The 20,248-nt window shown below is 49.3% G+C and overlaps 1 protein-coding gene across 8 annotated transcripts in view; it reads right to left on the minus strand.

Annotated features, from left to right (window-relative positions):
- Nucleotides 1-20,248, minus strand: part of chd9 (chromodomain helicase DNA binding protein 9) — a 161,420-nt gene that overhangs the window by 6,350 nt on the left and 134,822 nt on the right. For 6 of the 8 annotated variants that reach the window (XM_065012043.1, XM_065012042.1, XM_065012047.1 and 3 more), the window contains 15 exons: nt 14,155-14,244; nt 12,206-12,309; nt 11,662-11,779; nt 11,255-11,312; nt 11,037-11,085; nt 8,066-8,324; nt 7,701-7,906; nt 6,502-7,416; nt 6,174-6,340; nt 5,698-5,967; nt 4,625-4,811; nt 4,021-4,169; nt 3,455-3,688; nt 3,036-3,185; nt 2,792-2,896 (listed from right to left, as the gene is read on the minus strand). In XM_065012043.1, coding sequence (XP_064868115.1) covers nt 2,792-2,896; nt 3,036-3,185; nt 3,455-3,688; nt 4,021-4,169; nt 4,625-4,811; nt 5,698-5,967; nt 6,174-6,340; nt 6,502-7,416; nt 7,701-7,906; nt 8,066-8,324; nt 11,037-11,085; nt 11,255-11,312; nt 11,662-11,779; nt 12,206-12,309; nt 14,155-14,244 — 3,061 coding nt within the window. The remainder of the gene's footprint in view (nt 1-2,791; nt 2,897-3,035; nt 3,186-3,454; nt 3,689-4,020; nt 4,170-4,624; nt 4,812-5,697; nt 5,968-6,173; nt 6,341-6,501; nt 7,417-7,700; nt 7,907-8,065; nt 8,325-11,036; nt 11,086-11,254; nt 11,313-11,661; nt 11,780-12,205; nt 12,310-14,154; nt 14,245-20,248) is intronic. The other 2 variants (XM_065012045.1, XM_065012044.1) reach the window with 2 other exon arrangements.

Consider the following 20,248-nt stretch of genomic DNA (forward strand, 5'->3'; position numbering starts at 1 on the left):
TCCCTAAATTCTATCAGCATATCGATTGCGCAACCAGGGCTGGTAAAACTCTGGATCATTGTTATTCTAACTTCCGCGACGCGTATAAGGCCCTCCCCCGCCCTCCTTTCAGAAAAGCTGACCACGACTCCATTTTGATGCTTCCAGCCTACGGACAGAAACTAAAACAAGAAGCTCCCGCGCTCAGGTCTGTTCAACGCTGGTCCGACCAATCTGATTCCAGGCTTCAAGACTGCTTCCATCACGTGGATTGGGATATGTTCCGCATTGCGTCACACAACAACATTGACGAATACGCTGATTTGGTGAGCGAGTTCATTAGAAAGTGCATCGGCGATGTTATACCCACAGCAACGATTAAAACATTCCCAAACCAGCAGCATTCGCGTGAAACTTTTAACCAGGGTAAGGTGACCGGAAATATGACCGAATACAAACAGTGTAGCTATTCCCTCCGCGAGGCAATCAAACAAGCTAAGCATCAGTATAGAGACAAAGTAGAGTCGCAATTCAACGGCTCAGACACAAGATGTATGTGACTGGGTCTACAGTCAATCACGGATTACAAAAAGAAAACCAGCCCCGTCGCGGACCAGGATGTCTTGCTCCCAGACAGACTAAATAACTTATTTGCTCGCTTTGAGGACAATACAGTGTCACTGACACGGCCTGCTACCAAAACCTGCGGGCTCTCCTTCACTGCAGCCGACGTGTTAACCCTCGCAAGGCTGCAGGCCCAGACGGCATCCCCAGCCGCGCCCTCAGAGCATGCGCAGACCAGCTGGCTGGTGTGTTTACGGACATATTCAATCAATCCTTATCCCAGTCTGCTGTTCCCACATGCTTCAAGAAGGCCACCATGGTTCCTGTTCCCAAGAAAGCTAAGGTAACTGAGCTAAATGACTACCGCCCCGTAGCACTCACTTCCGTCATCATGAAGTGCTTTGAGAGACTAGTCAAGGACCATATCACCTCCAACCTACCTAACACCCTAGACCCACTCCAATTTACTTACCGCCCCAATAGGTCCACAGACGACACAACCGTAATCACACTGCACACTGCCCTAACCCATCTGGACAAGAGGAATACCTATGTGAGAATGCTGTTCATCGACTACAGCTCAGCATTTAACACCATAGTACCCTCCAAACTCGTCATAAAGCTCGAGACCCTGGGTCTCGACCCCGCCCTGTACAACTGGGTTCTAGACTTCCTGACGGGCCGCCCCCAGGTGGTGAGGGTAGGTAACAACATCTCCACCCCGCTGATCCTCAACACTGGGTCCCCACAAGGGTGCGTTCGGAGCCCTCTCCTGTACTCCCTGTTCACCCATGACTGCATGGCCATGCACGCCTCCAACTCAATCATCAAGTTTGCAGACGACACTACAGCGGTAGGCTTGATTACCAACAACAACGAGACGGCCTACAGGGAGGAGGTGAGGGCCCTCGGAGTGTGATGTCAGGAAAATAACCTCACAATCAACGTCAACAAAACAAAGGAGATGATTGTGGACTTCAGGAAACAGCAGAGGGAGCACCCCCCTATCCACCCTACCCACATCGACGGGACAGTAGTGGAGAGGGTAGTAAGTTAAGTTCCTCAGCGTACACATCACGGACAAACTGAAATGGTCCACCCACACAGACAGCATTGTAAAGAAGGCGCAGCAGCGCCTCTTCAACCTCAGGAGGCTGAAGAAATTTGGCTTGTCACCAAAAGCACTCACAAACTTCTACAGATGCACAATCGAGAGCATCCTGTCGGGCTGATCACCGCCTGGTACGGCAACTGCTCCGCCCACAACCGTAAGGCTCTCCAGAGGGTAGTGAGGTCTGCACAACGCATCACCGGGAGCAAATTATCTGCCATCCAGGACACCTACACCACCCGATGTCACAGGAAGGCCAAAAAGATCATCAAGGACAACAACCACCCGAGCCACTGCCTGTTCACCCCGCTATCATCCAGAAGGCGAAGTCAGTACAGGTGCATCAAAGCTGGGACCGAGAGACTGAAAAACAGCTTCTATCTCAAGGCCATCAGACTGTTAAACAGCCACCACTAACATTGAGTGGCTGCTGCCAACATACTGACTCAACTCCAGCCACTTTAATGATGGGAATTGATGGAAATTGATGTAAAAAAAAAAGTATCACTAGCCACTTTAAACAATGCCACTTAATATAATGTTTACACACCCTACATTACTCATCTCATATGTATATGTATATACTGTACTCTATATCATCTACTGCATCTTGCCATCTTTATGTAATACATATATCACTAGCCACTTTAAACTATGCCACTTTTATGTTTACATACCCTACATTACTCATCTCATATGTATATACTGTACTCGATACCATCTACTGCATCTTGCCTATGCCGTTCTGTGCCATCACTCATTCATATATTTTTATGTACATATTCTTTATCCCTTTACACTTGTGTGTATAAGGTAGTAGTTGTGGAATTGTTAGGTTAGATTACTCGTTGGTTATTACTGCATTGTCGGAACTAGAAGCACAAGCATTTTGCTACACTCGCATTAACATCTGCTAACCGTGTGTATGTGACAAATACAATTTGATTTGATTAGCCGTGGTATATCGGCCATATACCACAGCCCCTCGGGGCTTATTGCTTAACTATACCACAGTCACTGCACTGACAACTAGCCAAGCTAGATACATGTAGTTCTATTATTCCTTTTTTATACACGTGAAGTAGACCTGTGGGGTGTTCTACAGCATATGAAGGAGGTAAAGGCTATCAGACTTACCGACTGCTTGACGACGTCGGCCCACTCTGGTGGAACCCCGTACTCTGGGTTCTCCTGAAGGAACCGACACAGGTCCTTTAGAGGGGGGGCGAAGGCCCCACCAACCTGGGGAGAGGACGGGAGGACAACATGAGACAAAGTAGAAGTTGTACAGCACGCACACACACACACACACAAACAAACACACACACACACACACACACACACACACACACACACACACACACACCTACTGCCGCCTCACCTTGCGTGCATTTCTCCTGTTGATGATCTGGACCCTCTCCTCTCCTGTCAGACTGTTGACATCGATCTTGTTGGGATTCCTGCAGCGATGCCTCTTCTGCTTGGGTCTACCATCCTGCTGGAACTGCTCCAGCTGCCTCTTATTCACTCCCTGAGGAGGAGAAGAGAGGGTCAGGGATTCAGAGGTTCAACTACAGGACTACATCCAAAACAATATCTTCTGTCAATGAAAATTTGATTCAAATTGCAAATGTAATTGCTGTTTATGTCATGAATTGACTGAATGGAAATGGAATTGACCGTAACCCTGACGGATGTCTATTGTAGTTGTACAGTATATTCACAGCCCTTAATAAACCCTGGGTTAGGGATAGAGGAATGGAGAATCAGAGGGTGAGGAAGAGGAAGAGAGGGACTCACAGGGATGAAGGCCCCTGTGTCAGCCACAAAGCCTGGGTGTTCTTTGAGCCACAGCTCCAGCTCCCTCCTCCTGGGGGCATCGTCTCCGGCCAGACGGGTCCCATCTTTCAGGTTGATGACAGAGACCCTGCTCTCTGTGTCCATAGGGCCCTGGGCCCCTAGGGGGTTACCCTGCCCTGAGGCAATAGACAGCCCAGTGCCAGCCTGACTCATACCACCCCACGCCGGGGGCATCTGGAGATGCAGGGTAGACATCATCCCATCAGTGAATATCTAGTAGCTAGTATTTGTATAGGCATGCTAACACACCCTTCATATGGCCTTCTATACTTCAGTACAAACAGTAAATCCTATATTATATTTTCAATTGCTAGGTAAACACATTTAAGCATACTCTTCAAACTTTAAATATCTCTTACAACCATGCAATCACATGTAGCTTTCCAGTAGCCAGTGTTGAAGGACTAAATGCTGAAGGACCTAAGATGGCAAGATCTGAGTGAGAGGATTGACATGGAAGACGTAGAGCCCCAAAGAGAAGAGAGAAAAGTAAATTAAGATCTTACGCTTTCAGGCACGGTTGGTCCTCTTTTCCTGTTCATAAAGAGCAGGTCCATCCCCTCCACATTCTTCCTTCTTCCTCTCCTCCTCTTCACCACCGGCTGGCCATCCATACCTCCGTTCAGCTTCATCTGACCTGCCAGACCTGTAGATGCTGGAAACAACATGTCCCAGATTAAAACAGAAGACTAAAGCAGTACACACCATCACAATCATGAATGTACACCATATGGGAAAATGTATCTTTGCTGTCATCTAGTGGTAGCAAATAAAAAACACACAGTTTAGCTTTGAGATTTCTCATGAAGGGTATTCTTTACCAGACAGGTATTTCAATTGTTTTTACCTTTATTTAACTAGGCAAGTCAGTTAAAAAAAAAATCTTATTTTCAATGACGGCCTAGGAACAGTGGGATAACTGCCTTGTTCAGGAGCAGAACGACAGACTTTTACCTTGTCAGCTCGGGGATTAGATCTTGCAACCTTTCAGTTACTAGTCCAACGATCTAACCACTAGGCTACCTGCCTATTATGAACTATCAATTGTATAAACTAACAATACATTGCTGTAAAAACAGGACTTTGTGGTCAGCCCTAGTCTGTATGTACCCTGTGGGAAGCTGGCAGCCTGGGGCTTGGTGAAGTCAGCCAGACTGGTGTCTGAGGCACTCTGGAGCTCATGGAGCCTTGTAAGGTACTGCTGCTGGCTCAGGGGCCCCTCCTCAGGCTCCAGGGGCCTCTTCAGGGGCTGGCCGGGCCCCTGCTTCTGGAAGGTCAGCTTCAGACCCCCCTCCTGCTGCAGAGAGGGGCAGTCAGTCAATTACACAGAAACACAAGGTCACACTGTCTGATGGCATTGGAGCCCCTTCTACAGAACCCCCCCCCCCCAAAAAAAGAACAGAAAAAAGGGAGGGGGTCTAAGTGCTTGTTTTCACTGCATTGGCACAATACTTTGTTGGCTTGTCATACAGAGCATTCTGTATGCTTGGAAGTTGGGATAGTTATGGGTAGGGAAACAGCATATACTGTAGCATATAGGGTAAGTTGACTATGCAATGTCAGGAGTTTACTGAAGGACTATGTCACAGGGAAAGCTGCGGCTTTCAGCATATTCCTTATAAAGGTCAAGATTCCAGCCAGACTGGTCAGGAAAGCCCCAGCAACACTGTAGCAGCAAGTCAGTGGCCATTTTATAGAATATTTGACACAAATGCTCCTCCCTCTGTTGATATGGCAATGTAGGCTCATAGCTAGCTAGCTACTGTAGTATTAAAGCAAGCAGGAAGCAGGCCTGCATGGTTAATAGCCCAGCTGCTATCAGCCCCATTAGAGTCAGAACGCCCACAGTACTAGAGCCCCATCACAATCCCCCACAATAGCGAGCCAGCCCCATCTCAATCAGATGAACCCTCTCAAACCCCAGTGTTTCTCCACACTAAGCTTCTTATTAGCTTCCCATCCATGAACGACTGATTTATGTAAAAATGTAATTATAGCCTAGATCCCAATCCACATGGAGTGGGTAGAAATTAAAGAGGGTATTACTATTAAACAAATCAGTGCTGTAGGCAGCAGCCAAAACAACAAAATCAAAATCCCCAACAAAACATGCTGAAACACCACAATTAGGCTTTGGAGTAGTGTGGGGTCCTACGAGAGGGGAGTAACGGAAATCAACATACTTCATTCATTTTCACTGAGAACTCCTTTTCTCCTGCAACATGCTTCTTCACCTTTGAACCCTGAGGGGAGGCAGAGGGGTCCTCTGAGGCCGAGGCGGAAGCTGAGCAGAGGTTGCTGCTGTTGTTGGCAGCAGCTGCATTGTCCAGCAACTTGGTGGTGTAGAAGGAGGCTACGGCCCCTCCTGCCTCGTACGACCGCCGGGCCCCCGGCCACTTCCCCTTCAGCACTGCTTGGCAGATACTGTCCAGACGGTTGATCATCACACGGTCCTACAGGGGACATTATAAAACAAGTTGTTTGGATCCTGGATGTTGATTGGCTTTTGTCCGGACTATATCGTCTGGTGGAAGGATGAAATAAAACTGGATTAACATGAACAGCACCCTCCTAAGGGCTGTTTGAACATGGTTGTGATTCTCAGGAAACTAACTCAGGCTAGAAGTGAAACGCAAAGAGGTTTGGTGTGTGTGTTTACCTTGGGCCAGTAGGATGCAGCCAGCATGTATCCTCCCTGGAAGGGGTGGTGGTGTGAGTTGTTGCTACCGTTCTCTGTCACGTGACTGTCCTGCATCTCATCCTGAGTGGTGCTGAGAGACGCCACACTGTCTTCGTCAAATCCCTTCGCGATGGCCACTGTCGGGACTGGAAGAAAATGCAATATAACTCTACTTTAGAAAACCTAAAAATATACAACACAACATCAGACAGCCTAACAACTTTGTCAAAATCACAACATTAATTGCCTCAATGGCACTGTAAAAGTCTTTCACTGCAAGAACCTAAAGAATAATAGCAGCACTCACCCTTGGTCTTTCCTTCCTCTCCCTCACTCTCACTGCCAACAGAGGAAGATGAAGATGAGGAAGAGGAAGATGAGGAGCCTGATGAGCAGGATGAAGACGAAGAGGAGCTGGATCCGGAGCGTGAGGAGGAAGAGGACGACGATGACGATGATGAAGAAGATCGTGATGAAGAGCTGGAGGAGGAGCCGTCCGAGTCGGAGTCTGATGCTGCGGAGGCGGCTCGTCTGGCCTCTCTTCGACTTCTTTTATTAGCTTTCTTCTCTTTCCTGGCGGCTGAGTTGGGTGTGAGTGGCTTGGTCCGTGCCGCCACCATGTGGCTCTCGTTCTCTCCTTTCACCACCCCTAGATCAGGCTTCTCCTCTATCCCTGTAGGGGTGAGAGGGGCAGGCTGGGGACTCCACCTCTCCCCCTCCACCTGACCCCCTCTCTCCATGCGCTCCTCCCCCTCCGAGAGAGGTTCTTCTTTGGGCACTGCCCCCGGGATGTCCTCCCTCTCCCTCTCCATCTGGGCTGGGGTTGGCACTGGGGACTCTGCCAAGGCTGGGTCTCTACTAGCCTGGTACTGGGGGTTCAGGAGCGGAGTAGGGGTCTGGGATGACTGTTGGACTCCTTTATTCTGGCTGTAGTTGCGCTGAGCAGCCATGAAGCAGAGCTCTGGGTCTCGGAGGATGTGGTAGTCTGTGCGGCTGACGCCGTGCTTGGTGGCCCCGATTAGGAGGTCTCGGTCGTGGGTACCGGTCTCCCACCACACGGGCAGGTCCGAGCCCAGCTGGCACAGGGGCAGGCGCTCATAGAGCAAGGGGTGGCGCAGGACCTGTTCCCTGACCTGGCGTAGCAGCTCTACTCTGTAGAGGGTACGAGATGCACGCTCCTCTGTGATGGGCTGAATGGACAGAGAGGGGTCCACCGCTGTGTCTAGAGAGAGGGAGAGAGAGAATAAGGCTGTCCTGCATAATTCATACATCTGTGTTTGCATTTTGTGTGGACTCATTCCACTCGCTGTTTAACTTTCCATTGATCGTTAACCTTATCACTTGCTTGTTTCCCCAGCATTTCCTGAAATCATTAACCTTGACATACTGTAGCACATTATCACCAGGTATTGGTAAGCACACAACACAGTATACAGCTTATAAGTATATTGACTTCCACACCCTTTCTACAGGTGGCACAGCACAGATGAACAGTATCTCTCTCACCTCCTTCTCTTGGTGGCAGGCGACACACTCTCCTGCACATGGCAGTGAAGGCCCACAGGTACTTCTGCAGACTCTCGTCTGTCTTTTTGTGCAGCCGAGCCATGGCTCTGAACTTGGTCCAGTCGAAACGGCCCAGGTCTGGGTCAAACACCACACCAAAGGTAGACACCACACGGTAAAAATCAGCTTCCTCTCGCCTCGTCCATCTGGGGAGAGAGGGAGGGAGAGAGCAACAGAGAGAAATAGGGGTAGAGATAGAGATATACACAGAGGGAGGAGATAAAGAAGAGAGGAGGAGACATTGGTATAAGTTATAGACTGTGGCTAACTTTACGTTTCTGTCCAGGCCTTGCAGCTTCACTCACCTCTGCTGGCGTTCTATCTTGGCGGCCATCTTGGGGTTGATAGTGTCGTTGAGGGTGGGTGGCAGGGGACACAGTGAGGGCGTGACCTGGGTGGTGTGCTGGGTCTGGTGGATGTGGAGGATCTGTCTGGACTTGGTGTAGCGCTGAGAGGCTGTGATCAGACGTCTCAGTCTGGCTGTTAGCACTGAGGAGGAGGGCCAGTAGGCTGCGTCTCCTCCTCCTCCACCACCTAACCCCTCCATCATCACTGGAGCACCCTCTGGAGAGCACACATACACAACACACACATTGTTTAACCAGGGAGAACGCCTTTTAAGTTGTTTTATAGTAGTGGAAGAAGTTGTAGTAGTTTCAGCAGTAGAAGCACTAGTAGTAGTGACTGTTTGTAATAGAAGTGACTGTTGGTAATTAAATATATAGTAGTTGTTGTTGTTGTAATAGTAGTGACTGGTAGTAGTAGTAGTAGTAGTGACTGGTAGTTGTAGTAGTGGTGGTGACTGGTAGTAGTAGCAGTAGTATTAACTAGCTGTAGTAGTAGTGAGTAGTAGTAGTAGTATTAACTGGTAGTAGTAGAAGTATTAACTAGTTGTAGTAGTAGCGAGTGGTAATAGTAGTATTAGTGGTGACTGGTAGTAGTAGTAGCAGCAGTAGCTGGTAGTAGTGGTAGTAAACTCAGCAACAACAAAAAACATCCTCTCACTGTCAACTGCGTTTATTTTCAGCAAGCCTAACATGTGTAAATATTTGTATGAACATATCAAGATTCAACAACTGAGTCATAAACTGAACAAGTTCCACAGACATGTGACTAACAGAAAAGGAATAATGTGTCCCTAAACAAAGGGGGATCAAAATCAAAAGTAACAGTCAGTATCTGGTGTGGCCACCAGCTGCATTAAGTACTGCAGTGCATCTCCTCCTCATGGACTGCACCAGATTTGCCAGTTCTTGGTGTGAGATGTTACCCCAGTCTTCCACCAAGGCACCTGCAAGTTCCCGGACATTTCTGGGGGGAATGGCCCTAGCCCTCACCCTCCGATCCAACAGGTCCCAGATGTACTCAATGGGATTACGAGCCGGGCTCTTTGCTGGCCATGGCAGAACACTGACATTCCTGTCTTGCAGGAAATCACGCACAGAACGAGCATTATGGCTGGTGGCATTGTTATGCTGGATGAGGATGTCAGGATGAGCCTGCAGGAAGGGTACCACATGAGGGAGGAAGATGTCTTCCCTGTAACACACAGCGTTGAGATTGCCTGCAATGACAACAAGCTCAGTCCGATGATGCTGTGACACACTGCCCCAGACCATGACGAACCCACCACCTCCAAATCGATGCCGCTCCAGAGTACAGGCCTTGGTGTAATGCTCATTCCTTCGACGATAAACGCGAATCCGACCATCACCCCTGGTGAGACAAAACCGCGACTCGTGTGAAGAGCACTTTTTGCCAGTCCTGTCTGGTCCAGTGACGGTGGGTTTGTGCCCATAGGCAACGTTGTTGCCAGTGATGTCTGGTGAGGACCTGCCTTACAACAGGCCTACAAGCCCTCAGTCCAGCCTCTCTCAGCTGATTGTGGACAGTCTGAGCACTGATGGAGGGATTGTGTGTTCCTGGTGTAACTCAGGCAGTTGTTGTTAGCATCCTGTACCTGTCCCAGAGGTGTGATGTTCGGATGTACCGATCCTGTGCAGGTGTTGTTACACGTGGTCTGCCACTGCGAGGACGATCAGCTGTCCGTCCTGTCTCCCTGTAGCTCTGTCTTAGGCGTCTCACAGTACGGGCATTGCAATTTATTGCCCTGGCCACATCTGCAGTCCTCATGCCTCCTTGCAGCTTGCCTAAGGCATGTTCACGCAGATGAGCAGGGACCTTGGGTATCTTTCTTTTGGTGTTTTTCAGTCAGTAGAAAGGCCTCTTTAGTGTCCCAAGTTTTCATAACTGTGACCTTTATTGCCTACCGTCTGTAAGCTGTTGTGTGTTAACGACCGTTTCACAGGTGCATGTTCATTAATTGTTTATGGTTCATTGAACAAGCATGGGAAAAAGTGTTTAAACCATTTACAATGAAGATCTGTGAAGTTATTTGGATTTTTACAAATTATCTTTGAAAGACAGGGTCCTGAAAATGGGACGTTTCTTTTTTTGCTGAGTTTAGTAGTAGTAGTAGTGACTTGTAGTAGTAGTAGTAGTAGTAGTGACTGGTAGTATTAGTAGTGACTTGTAGCAGTAGTAGTAGTGACTGGTAGTAGTAGTAGTAGTAGTAGTGACTGGTAGTAGTAGTAGTGACTTGTAGCAGTCGTAGTAGTAGTGACTGGTAGTAGTAGTAGTAGTGACTTGTAGTATTAGTAGTGACTTGTAGCAGTAGTAGTAGTAGTGACTGGTAGTAGTAGTAGTAGTAGTAGTAGTGACTGGTAGTAGTAGTAGTAGTAGTAGTAGTAGTAGTGACTGGTAGTATTAGTAATGACGTGTAGTAGTAGTGACTGGTAGTAGTAGTAGTAGTAGTAGTGACTGGTAGTAGTAGTAGTGACTTGTAGCAGTAGTAGTAGTAGTGACTGGTAGTATTAGTAGTGACTTGTATTAGTAGTAGTAGTAGTTACGGGTAGTAGTAGTGACTGGTAGTATTAGTAGTGACTTGTAGTAGTAGTATTAGTAACTGGTAGTAGTAGTAGTGACTTGTAGTATCAGTATTAGTAGTATTAGTAGTAGTGACTGGTAGTAGTAGTAGTGACTTGTAGTAGCAGTATTAGTAGTAGTAGTAGTAGTAATAGTAGTGACTGGTAGTAGTAGTAGTGACTTGTAGTAGCAGTATTAGTAGTAGTAGTAGTGACTAGTAGTAGTAGTGACTGGTAGTAGTAGTGACTGGTAGTAGTAGTGACTGGTAGTAGATATTGTGATATGATGTGTATTGGTTGTGATAGTACAAAAGCTGAGTAGAAAGAGACTGAATAGAAAGATGTAACTGACCTCCAGGGTTGTCTGTGACAACCAGGTCTCCAGGAGAGGAGGCGTCATCCTATGGAGGAGAGAAGTGTGTGTTAAAACACTGGACACAATAACACTCAAAACAACCTGTATTATCTAGTCTCTACAGGGGCAGAGAATACACATGCCAGTCAGTGTGTACAGCAGCCTTATCTGTTGCTGTGCTGGCTCTGTTCTGCCTCCGTTCACTGTGGCCTCACCTCCATATCGTCCTTCAGCAAGGCTGGGGCAGGCTTGTATTCTGGGTCATCTACGTCCCTGCAAACACAGATAACAACCGTCAGTCAGCCAGCCAGCCAACCAGTAAGCCAGCCAGTTATTCAGTCAGTCAGCAAGGGCCACACAAGGTAACAGACAGGGGAACTTGCAGGCAGCTCCTAAGCTCTGAACTAAACACGGACAGAAAAGGTTTTTACAATAATATAAGTTTCTGGTTTCTTCCTTTTCTATCATAGTTTTATGACTGGTTATAAAAAGTGTTACAACAACTGAAACTTTTTAAGTGTGTCATTGTGTGTCTAAGCCCTGTCTGAGTCAGTGGAGGAGACCGACAAGCTAACTACCTGACTCAGTCAGTCAGTCAGCCATGATGTGTAATGTTACCTACCCATCCATGAAGTCATTGGCTCTCTGTTCAGCAGCGATGGCCTTCTCGTCTGGCCGGCCCACCCGCTCTAGGAAGCAGAGGGCAGGGTCTGCACGCACTGTGTTATACTTCTCATAACCTGTATAGTGGACCACAGTGGAGAGGTAAGCAAACAGAGGTTAGAACTTGGAAATATGAAGAGATAGAAAACAAACATACAGCTGGCCACTTTCCCCCAAAGGTGTGTGTGACAGCTGTCATCCAGTGTTAACTACATCCCGTGGAAGAACATGAAAACACATACAGTACATTTCCCACATGACACTAACTCAGAATTGTACATACTACATCGTATCTGATGAATTCCCCCTGACTCTTTTTCAATCTCTACATTTGTCTAGGCTCTGTTCCTATATCCATTCTAGTAAACCCACTTAGAATACATGCCCAATACATGACTTTATGCTAAGTGTTAAGCTAGTTTCGTAGCCCTAGTATCACACATTCTAGATGTCTCAGGCCTGTGGGTCAGTTAGCACATCCCTGGTCCCTGTTGTTGACTCACCGTGCTTGTAGACCCCCAACAGCAGACACTTGTCAGAGATGTTGTCCCACCACAGGGCTGGTAGCTCAGAGCTGTCGGGCTCAGGAACCCAGATCTTGATCTCACTGATGAGGAGGAGGGAGTGTGGACAGAACACAACATGACAGGAGGAACAGGGACTTATGGGTACAACAGCATGGGGGACTCATGGGTACTATGACAGCTGGGTTTCCATCCCAACATTGATTCTCAGATAAGCAACAGCATGGTACACCCAAAACCATGAGCTTTCAGCATCAAGGCTGAAAATGTGTCTGGAGGCTAGAAATAGTCAATGTTTTACCTCACCCACTTCTGAATACCCTCCTTAATAGTATTGGTTCTGAGAAGCTGCTGATCCATCTTTAAACAGCAGGTGGAGTGACTACTGACTTTCCCCTGAGTCTGACTAGCTGTGCCCTCCGTTATACATGGACCTTCCTTCCCTGAGTCTGACTAGCTGTGCCCTCCTTCAGACATGAACCTTCCTTCCCTGAGTCTGACTAGCTGTGCCCTCCGTTATACATGGACCTTCCTTCCCTGAGTCTGACTGGCTGTGCCCTCCTTCAGACATGGACTTTCCTTCCCTGAGTCTGACTAGCTGTGCCCTCCGTTATACATGGACCTTCCTTCCCTGAGTCTGACTAGCTGTGCCCTCCGTTATACATGGACTTTCCTTCCCTGAGTCTGACTAGCTGTGCCCTCCTTCAGACATGGACCTTCCTTCCCTGAGTCTGACTAGCTGTGCCCTCCTTCAGACATGGACTTTCCTTCCCTGAGTCTGACTAGCTGTGCCCTCCTTCAGACATGGACCTTCCTTCCCTGAGTCTGACTAGCTGTGCCCTCCTTCAGACATGGACCTTCCTTCCCTGAGTCTGACTAGCTGTGCCCTCCGTTATACATGGACCTTCCTTCCCTGAGTCTGACTAGCTGTGCCCTCTGTTATACATGGACCTTCCTTCCCTGAGTCTGACTAGCTGTGCCCTCCTTCAGACATGGACCTTCCTTCCCTGAGTCTGACTAGCTGTGCCCTCCGTTATACATGGACCTTCCTTCCCTGAGTCTGACTAGCTGTGCCCTCCTTCAGACATGGACCTTCCTTCCCTGAGTCTGACTAGCTGTGCCCTCTGTTATACATGGACCTTCCTTCCCTGAGTCTGACTAGCTGTGCCCTTCTTCAGACATGGACCTTCCTTCCCTGAGTCTGACTAGCTGTGCCCTCCTTCAGACATGGACCTTCCTTCCCTGAGTCTGACTAGCTGTGCCCTCTGTTATACATGGACCTTCCTTCCCTGAGTCTGACTAGCTGTGCCCTTCTTCAGACATGGACCTTCCTTCCCTGAGTCTGACTAGCTGTGCCCTCCTTCAGACATGGACCTTCCTTCCCTGAGTCTGACTAGCTGTGCCCTCCTTCAAACATGGACCTTCCTTCCCTGAGTCTGACTAGCTGTGCCCTCCTTCAGACATGGTGATAGATAGAGACAGCTACAGTATGTATGGGAACAACCTGTCATGTATGGTCTATGTCCTTACCATGGAAAACATGAACAACATGGGCCCATGAATGAACAGGTTTTTATTTAAAAAGTTAATGTAAACGGAACCTTCTAAAACGATGTGTCAGCTGAATTTGCGTGCCAGCAGCTTACCAGAAATCCCAAACTTAAACAAATACTGGCATAGTGCTGGCAGCCTGGCTGAACTGGTTGGCATAACATTCAGTCTAGCCTGAATAGCCCCGATCAATCCGACCATCTCAAAATAATGAAGTAAATAGTGTAATCCTCTTCAAATAATCTAATAACTGAAATGACCAATTAGAGGATAGACAGAGAGAGCGCCAGTGAGCTTCGGAAATGTTGTGTTCTCTACTCTAAGGGTGTCAATGTTCAGAGCTGTTTGGTTGTAAAAGAGGTGAAAGTTCAGCTCACCTGGAGTCCACGCCGTCCAGTATCTTCTGTGACTGGCTTCCCATCACCTCTTGTTTCAGGTAGTAGAGCATTCTAACCCGCAGCAACACCCTGCACACAGACACAGCCCCGCCCGCGGTCACCACAAAGCCTCAGCACGCACAAACGCTGAGAGAGCAGAACAGCTTTCACACGCACTCACGTCCGTAAATACACACACACACACACACACACACACACACACACACACACACACACACACACACACAATCAAAATATCACACTCTCTCACACACATTCTCATTTTCCTCCTGGATGACTGAAATGCTGTGCCTAGCTCGTCACGGTACATGACTGAAATGCTGTGCCTAGCTCGTCACGGTAGATGACTGAAATACTGTGCCTAGCTCGTCACGGTAGATGACTAACATACTGTGCCAAGCTCGTCACGGTAGATGACTGAAATACTGTGCCTAGCTCGTCACGGTAGATGACTGAAACACGGTGCCTAGCTCGTCACGGTAGATGACTGACATACTGTGCCTAGCTCGTCACGGTAGATGACTGAAACACGGTGCCTTGCTCGTCACGGTAGATGACTGACATACTGTGCCTAGCTCGTCACGGTAGATGACTGAAACACGGTGCCTAGCTCGTCACGGTAGATGACTGACATACTGTGCCTAGCTCGTCACGGTAGATGACTGAAACACGGTGCCTAGCTCGTCACGGTAGATGACTGACATACTGTGCCTAGCTCGTCACGGTAGATGACTGACATACTGTGCCTAGCTCGTCACGGTAGATGACTGACATACTGTGCCTTGCTCGTCACGGTAGATGACTGACATACTGTGCCTAGCTCATCACGGTAGATGACTGACATACTGTGCCTAGCTCGTCACGGTAGATGACTGAACCACGGTGCCTAGCTCGTCACGGTAGATGACTGAACCACGGTGTCTTGTTCGTCACGGCAGATGACTGACATACTGTGCCTAGCTCATCACGGTAGATGACTGAACCACGGTGCCTAGCTCGTCACGGTAGATGACTGAAATACTGTGCCTAGCTCGTCACGGTAGATGACTGACATACTGTGCCTAGCTCGTCACGGTAGATGACTGAAACACGGTGCCTTGCTCGTCACGGTAGATGACTGACATACTGTGCCTTGCTCGTCACGGTAGATGACTGAAACACGGTGCCTAGCTCGTCACGGCAGATGACTGAAACACGATGCCTAGCTCGTCACGGTAGATGACTGAAACACGGTGCCTAGCTCGTCACGGTAGATGACTGACATACTGTGCCTAGCTCAACACGGTAGATGACTGAAACACGGTGCCTAGCTCGTCACGGTAGATGACTGACATACTGTGCCTTGCTCGTCACGGTAGATGACTGACATACTGTGCCTAGCTCGTCACGGTAGATGACTGAAACACGATGCCTAGCTCGTCACGGCAGATGACTGAAACACGGTGCCTAGCTCGTCACGGTAGATAACTGAACCACGGTGCCTAGCTCGTCACGATAGATGACTGAAACACGGTGCCTAGCTCGTCACGGTAGATGACTGAAACACGATGCCTAGCTCGTCACGGTAGATGACTGACATACTGTGCCTAGCTCGTCACGGTAGATGACTGACATACTGTGTCTAGCTCGTCACGGTAGATGACTGAAACACGGTGCCTAGCTCGTCACGGTAGATGACTGACATAGTGTGCCTAGCTCGTCACGGTAGATGACTGAAACACGGTGCCTAGCTCGTCACGGTAGATGACTGACATACTGTGCCTAGCTCGTCACGGTAGATGACTGACATACTGTGCCTAGCTCGTCACGGTAGATGACTGACATACTGTGCCTTGCTCGTCACGGTAGATGACTGACATACTGTGCCTAGCTCATCACGGTAGATGACTGACATACTGTGCCTAGCTCAACACGGTAGATGACTGAAACACGGTGCCTAGCTCGTCACGGTAGATGACTGACATACTGTGCCTTGCTCGTCACGGTAGATGACTGACATACTGTGCCTAGCTCGTCACGGTAGATGACTGAAACACGATGCCTAGCTCGTCACGGCAGATGACTGAAACACGGTGCCTAGCTCGTCACGATAGATGACTGAAACACGGTGCCTAGCTCGTCACGGTAGATGACTGAAACACGGTGCCTAGCTCGTCACGGTAGATGACTGAAACACGATGCCTAGCTCGTCACGGTAGATGACTGACATACTGTGCCTAGCTCGTCACGGTAGATGACTGACATACTGTGCCTAGCTCGTCACGGTAGATGACTAAAACACGGTGCCTAGCTCGTCACGGTAGATGACTGACATACTGTGCCTAGCTCGTCACTGTAGATGACTGAAACACGGTGCCTAGCTCGTCACGGTAGATGACTGACATACTGTGCCTAGCTCGTCACGGTAGATGACTGACATACTGTGCCTAGCTCGTCACGGTAGATGACTGACATACTGTGCCTTGCTCGTCACGGTAGATGACTGACATACTGTGCCTAGCTCATCACGGTAGATGACTGACATACTGTGCCTAGCTCGTCACGGTAGATGACTGACATACTGTGCCTAGCTCGTCACGGTAGATGACTGAAACACGGTGCCTAGCTCGTCACGGTAGACGACTGAAATGCTGTGCCTAGCTCGTCACGGTAGATGACTGAAACACGGTGCCTAGCTCGTCACGGTAGATGACTGAAACACGATGCCTAGCTCGTCACGGCAGATGACTGAAACACGGTGCCTAGCTCGTCACGGTAGATGACTGACATACTGTGCCTAGATCGTCACGGTAGATGACTGAAACACGGTGCCTAGCTCGTCACGGTAGATGACTGACATACTGTGCCTAGCTCGTCACGGTAGATGACTGAAACACGGTGCCTAGCTCGTCAAGGTAGATGACTGAAACACGATGCCTAGCTCGTCACGGCAGATGACTGAAACACGGTGCCTAGCTCGTCACGGTAGATAACTGAACCACGGTGCCTAGCTCGTCACGATAGATGACTGAAACACGGTGCCTAGCTCGTCACGGTAGATGACTGAAACACGATGCCTAGCTCGTCACGGTAGATGACTGACATACTGTGCCTAGCTCGTCACGGTAGATGACTGACATACTGTGCCTAGCTCGTCACGGTAGATGACTGAAACACGGTGCCTAGCTCGTCACGGTAGATGACTGACATACTGTGCCTAGCTCGTCACGGTAGATGACTGAAACACGGTGCCTAGCTCGTCACGGTAGATGACTGACACGCCTAGTAGATGACTGACATACTGTGCCTAGCTCGTCACGGTAGATGACTGACATACTGTGCCTTGCTCACGGTAGATGACTGACATACTGTGCCTAGCGGTAGATGACTGACATACTGTGCCTAGCTCATCACGGTAGATGACTGACATACTGTGCCTAGCTCGTCACGGTAGATGACTGACATACTCGTCACGGTAGATGACTGAAACACGGTGCCTAGCTCAAGGTAGATGACTGAAACACGATGCCTAGCGGGCAGATGACTGAAACTGCCTAGCTCGTCACGGTAGATAACTGAACCACGGTGACATACTGTGCCTAGCTCGTCACGGTAGATGACTGAAACACGATGCCTAGCTCGTCACGGTAGATGACTGACATACTGTGCCTAGCTGACATACTGTGCCTAGCTCGTCACGGTAGATGACTGAAACATGCTGTGCCTAGATGACTGACATACTGTGCCTGGCGGTAGATGACTGAAACACGGTGCCTGCTGCCGGTAGATGACTGACATACTGTGCCTAGCTCGTCCACGGTAGATGACTGACATACTGTGCCTAGCTCATCACGGTGATGACTGACATACTGTGCCTTGCTCGTCACGGTAGATGACTGACATACTGTGCCTAGCTCATCACGGTAGATGACTGACATACTGTGCCTAGCTCGTCACGGTAGATGACTGACATACTGTGCCTAGCTCGTCACGGTAGATGACTGAAACACGGTGCCTAGCTCGTCACGGTAGACGACTGAAATGCTGTGCCTAGCTCGTCACGGTAGATGACTGAAACACGGTGCCTAGCTCGTCACGGTAGACGACTGAAATGCTGTGCCTAGCTCGTCACGGTAGATGACTGAAACACGGTGCCTAGCTCGTCACGGTAGATGACTGACATACTGTGCCTAGCTCGTCACGGCAGATGACTGAAACACGATGCCTAGCTCGTCACGGCAGATGACTGAAACACGGTGCCTAGCTCGTCACGGTAGATGACTGACATACTGTGCCTAGATCGTCACGGTAGATGACTGAAACACGGTGCCTAGCTCGTCACGGTAGATGACTGACATACTGTGCCTAGCTCGTCACGGTAGATGACTGAAACACGGTGCCTAGCTCGTCACGGTAGATGACTGAAACACGGTGCCTAGCTCGTCACGGTAGATGACTGAAATACTGTGCCTAGCTCGTCACGGTAGATGACTGAAACACGGTGCCTAGCTCGTCACGGCAGATGACTGACATACTGTGCCTAGCTCGTCACGGTAGATGACTGAACCACGGTGCCTAGCTCGTCACGGTAGATCACTGAAATACTGTGCCTAGCTCGTCACGGTAGATGACTGAACCATGGTGCCTTGCTCGTCACGGTAGATGACTGACATACTGTGCCTAGCTCGTCACGGTAGATGACTGACATACTGTGCCTAGCTCGTCACGGTAGATGACTGAACCACGGTGCCTAGCTCGTCACGGTAGATGACTGAAATACTGTGCCTAGCTCGTCACGGTAGATGACTGAAACACGGTGCCTAGCTCGTCACGGCAGATGACTGACATACTGTGCCTAGCTCGTCACGGTAGATGACTGAACCACGGTGCCTAGCTCGTCACGGTAGATCACTGAAATACTGTGCCTAGCTCGTCACGGTAGATGACTGAAACACGGTGCCTAGCTCGTCACGGTAGATGACTGAAATGCTGTGCCTAGCTCGTCACGGTAGATGACTGACATACTGTGCCTAGCTCGTCACGGTAGATGACTGACATACTGTGCCTAGCTCGTCACGGTAGATGACTGAAATGCTGTGCCTAGCTCGTCACGGTAGATGACTGAAACACGATGCCTAGCTCGTCACGGCAGATGACTGAAACACGATGCCTAGCTCGTCACGGCAGATGACTGAAACACGGTGCCTAGCTCGTCACGGTAGATGACTGACATACTGTGCCTAGATCGTCACGGTAGATGACTGAAACACGGTGCCTAGCTCGTCACGGTAGATGACTGACATACTGTGCCTAGCTCGTCACGGTAGATGACTGAAACACGGTGCCTAGCTCGTCACGGTAGATGACTGAAACACGGTGCCTAGCTCGTCACGGTAGATGACTGAAATACTGTGCCTAGCTCGTCACGGTAGATGACTGAAACACGGTGCCTAGCTCGTCACGGCAGATGACTGACATACTGTGCCTAGCTCGTCACGGTAGATGACTGAACCACGGTGCCTGCTCGTCACGGTAGATCACTGAAATACTGTGCCTGCTCGTCCGCGGTAGATGACTGAACCACGGTGCCTTGCTCGTCACGGTAGATGACTGACATACTGTGCCTAGCTCATCACGGTAGATGACTGACATACTGTGCCTAGCTCGTCACGGTAGATGACTGACATACTGTGCCTAGCTCGTCACGGTAGATGACTGAAACACGGTGCCTAGCTGCGTCACGGTGATGAAATGCTGTGCCTAGCTCGTCACGGTAGATGACTGAAACACGGTGCCTAGCTCGTCACGGTAGATGACTGAAATGCTGTGCCTAGCTTGTCACGGTAGATGACTGACATACTGTGCCTAGCTCGTCACGGTAGATGACTGACATACTGTGCCTTGCTCGTCACGGTAGATGACTGACATACTGTGCCTAGCTCATCACGGTAGATGACTGACATACTGTGCCTGGCTCGTCACGGTAGATGACTGAACCACGGTGCCTGTCGTCACGGTAGATGACTGAACCACGGTGCCTTGTTCGTCACGGCAGATGACTGACATACTGTGCCTAGCTCATCACGGTAGATGA

This window comes from Oncorhynchus nerka, linkage group LG27, assembly GCF_034236695.1.
Source record: "Oncorhynchus nerka isolate Pitt River linkage group LG27, Oner_Uvic_2.0, whole genome shotgun sequence".
Taxonomy (NCBI): domain Eukaryota; kingdom Metazoa; phylum Chordata; class Actinopteri; order Salmoniformes; family Salmonidae; genus Oncorhynchus; species Oncorhynchus nerka.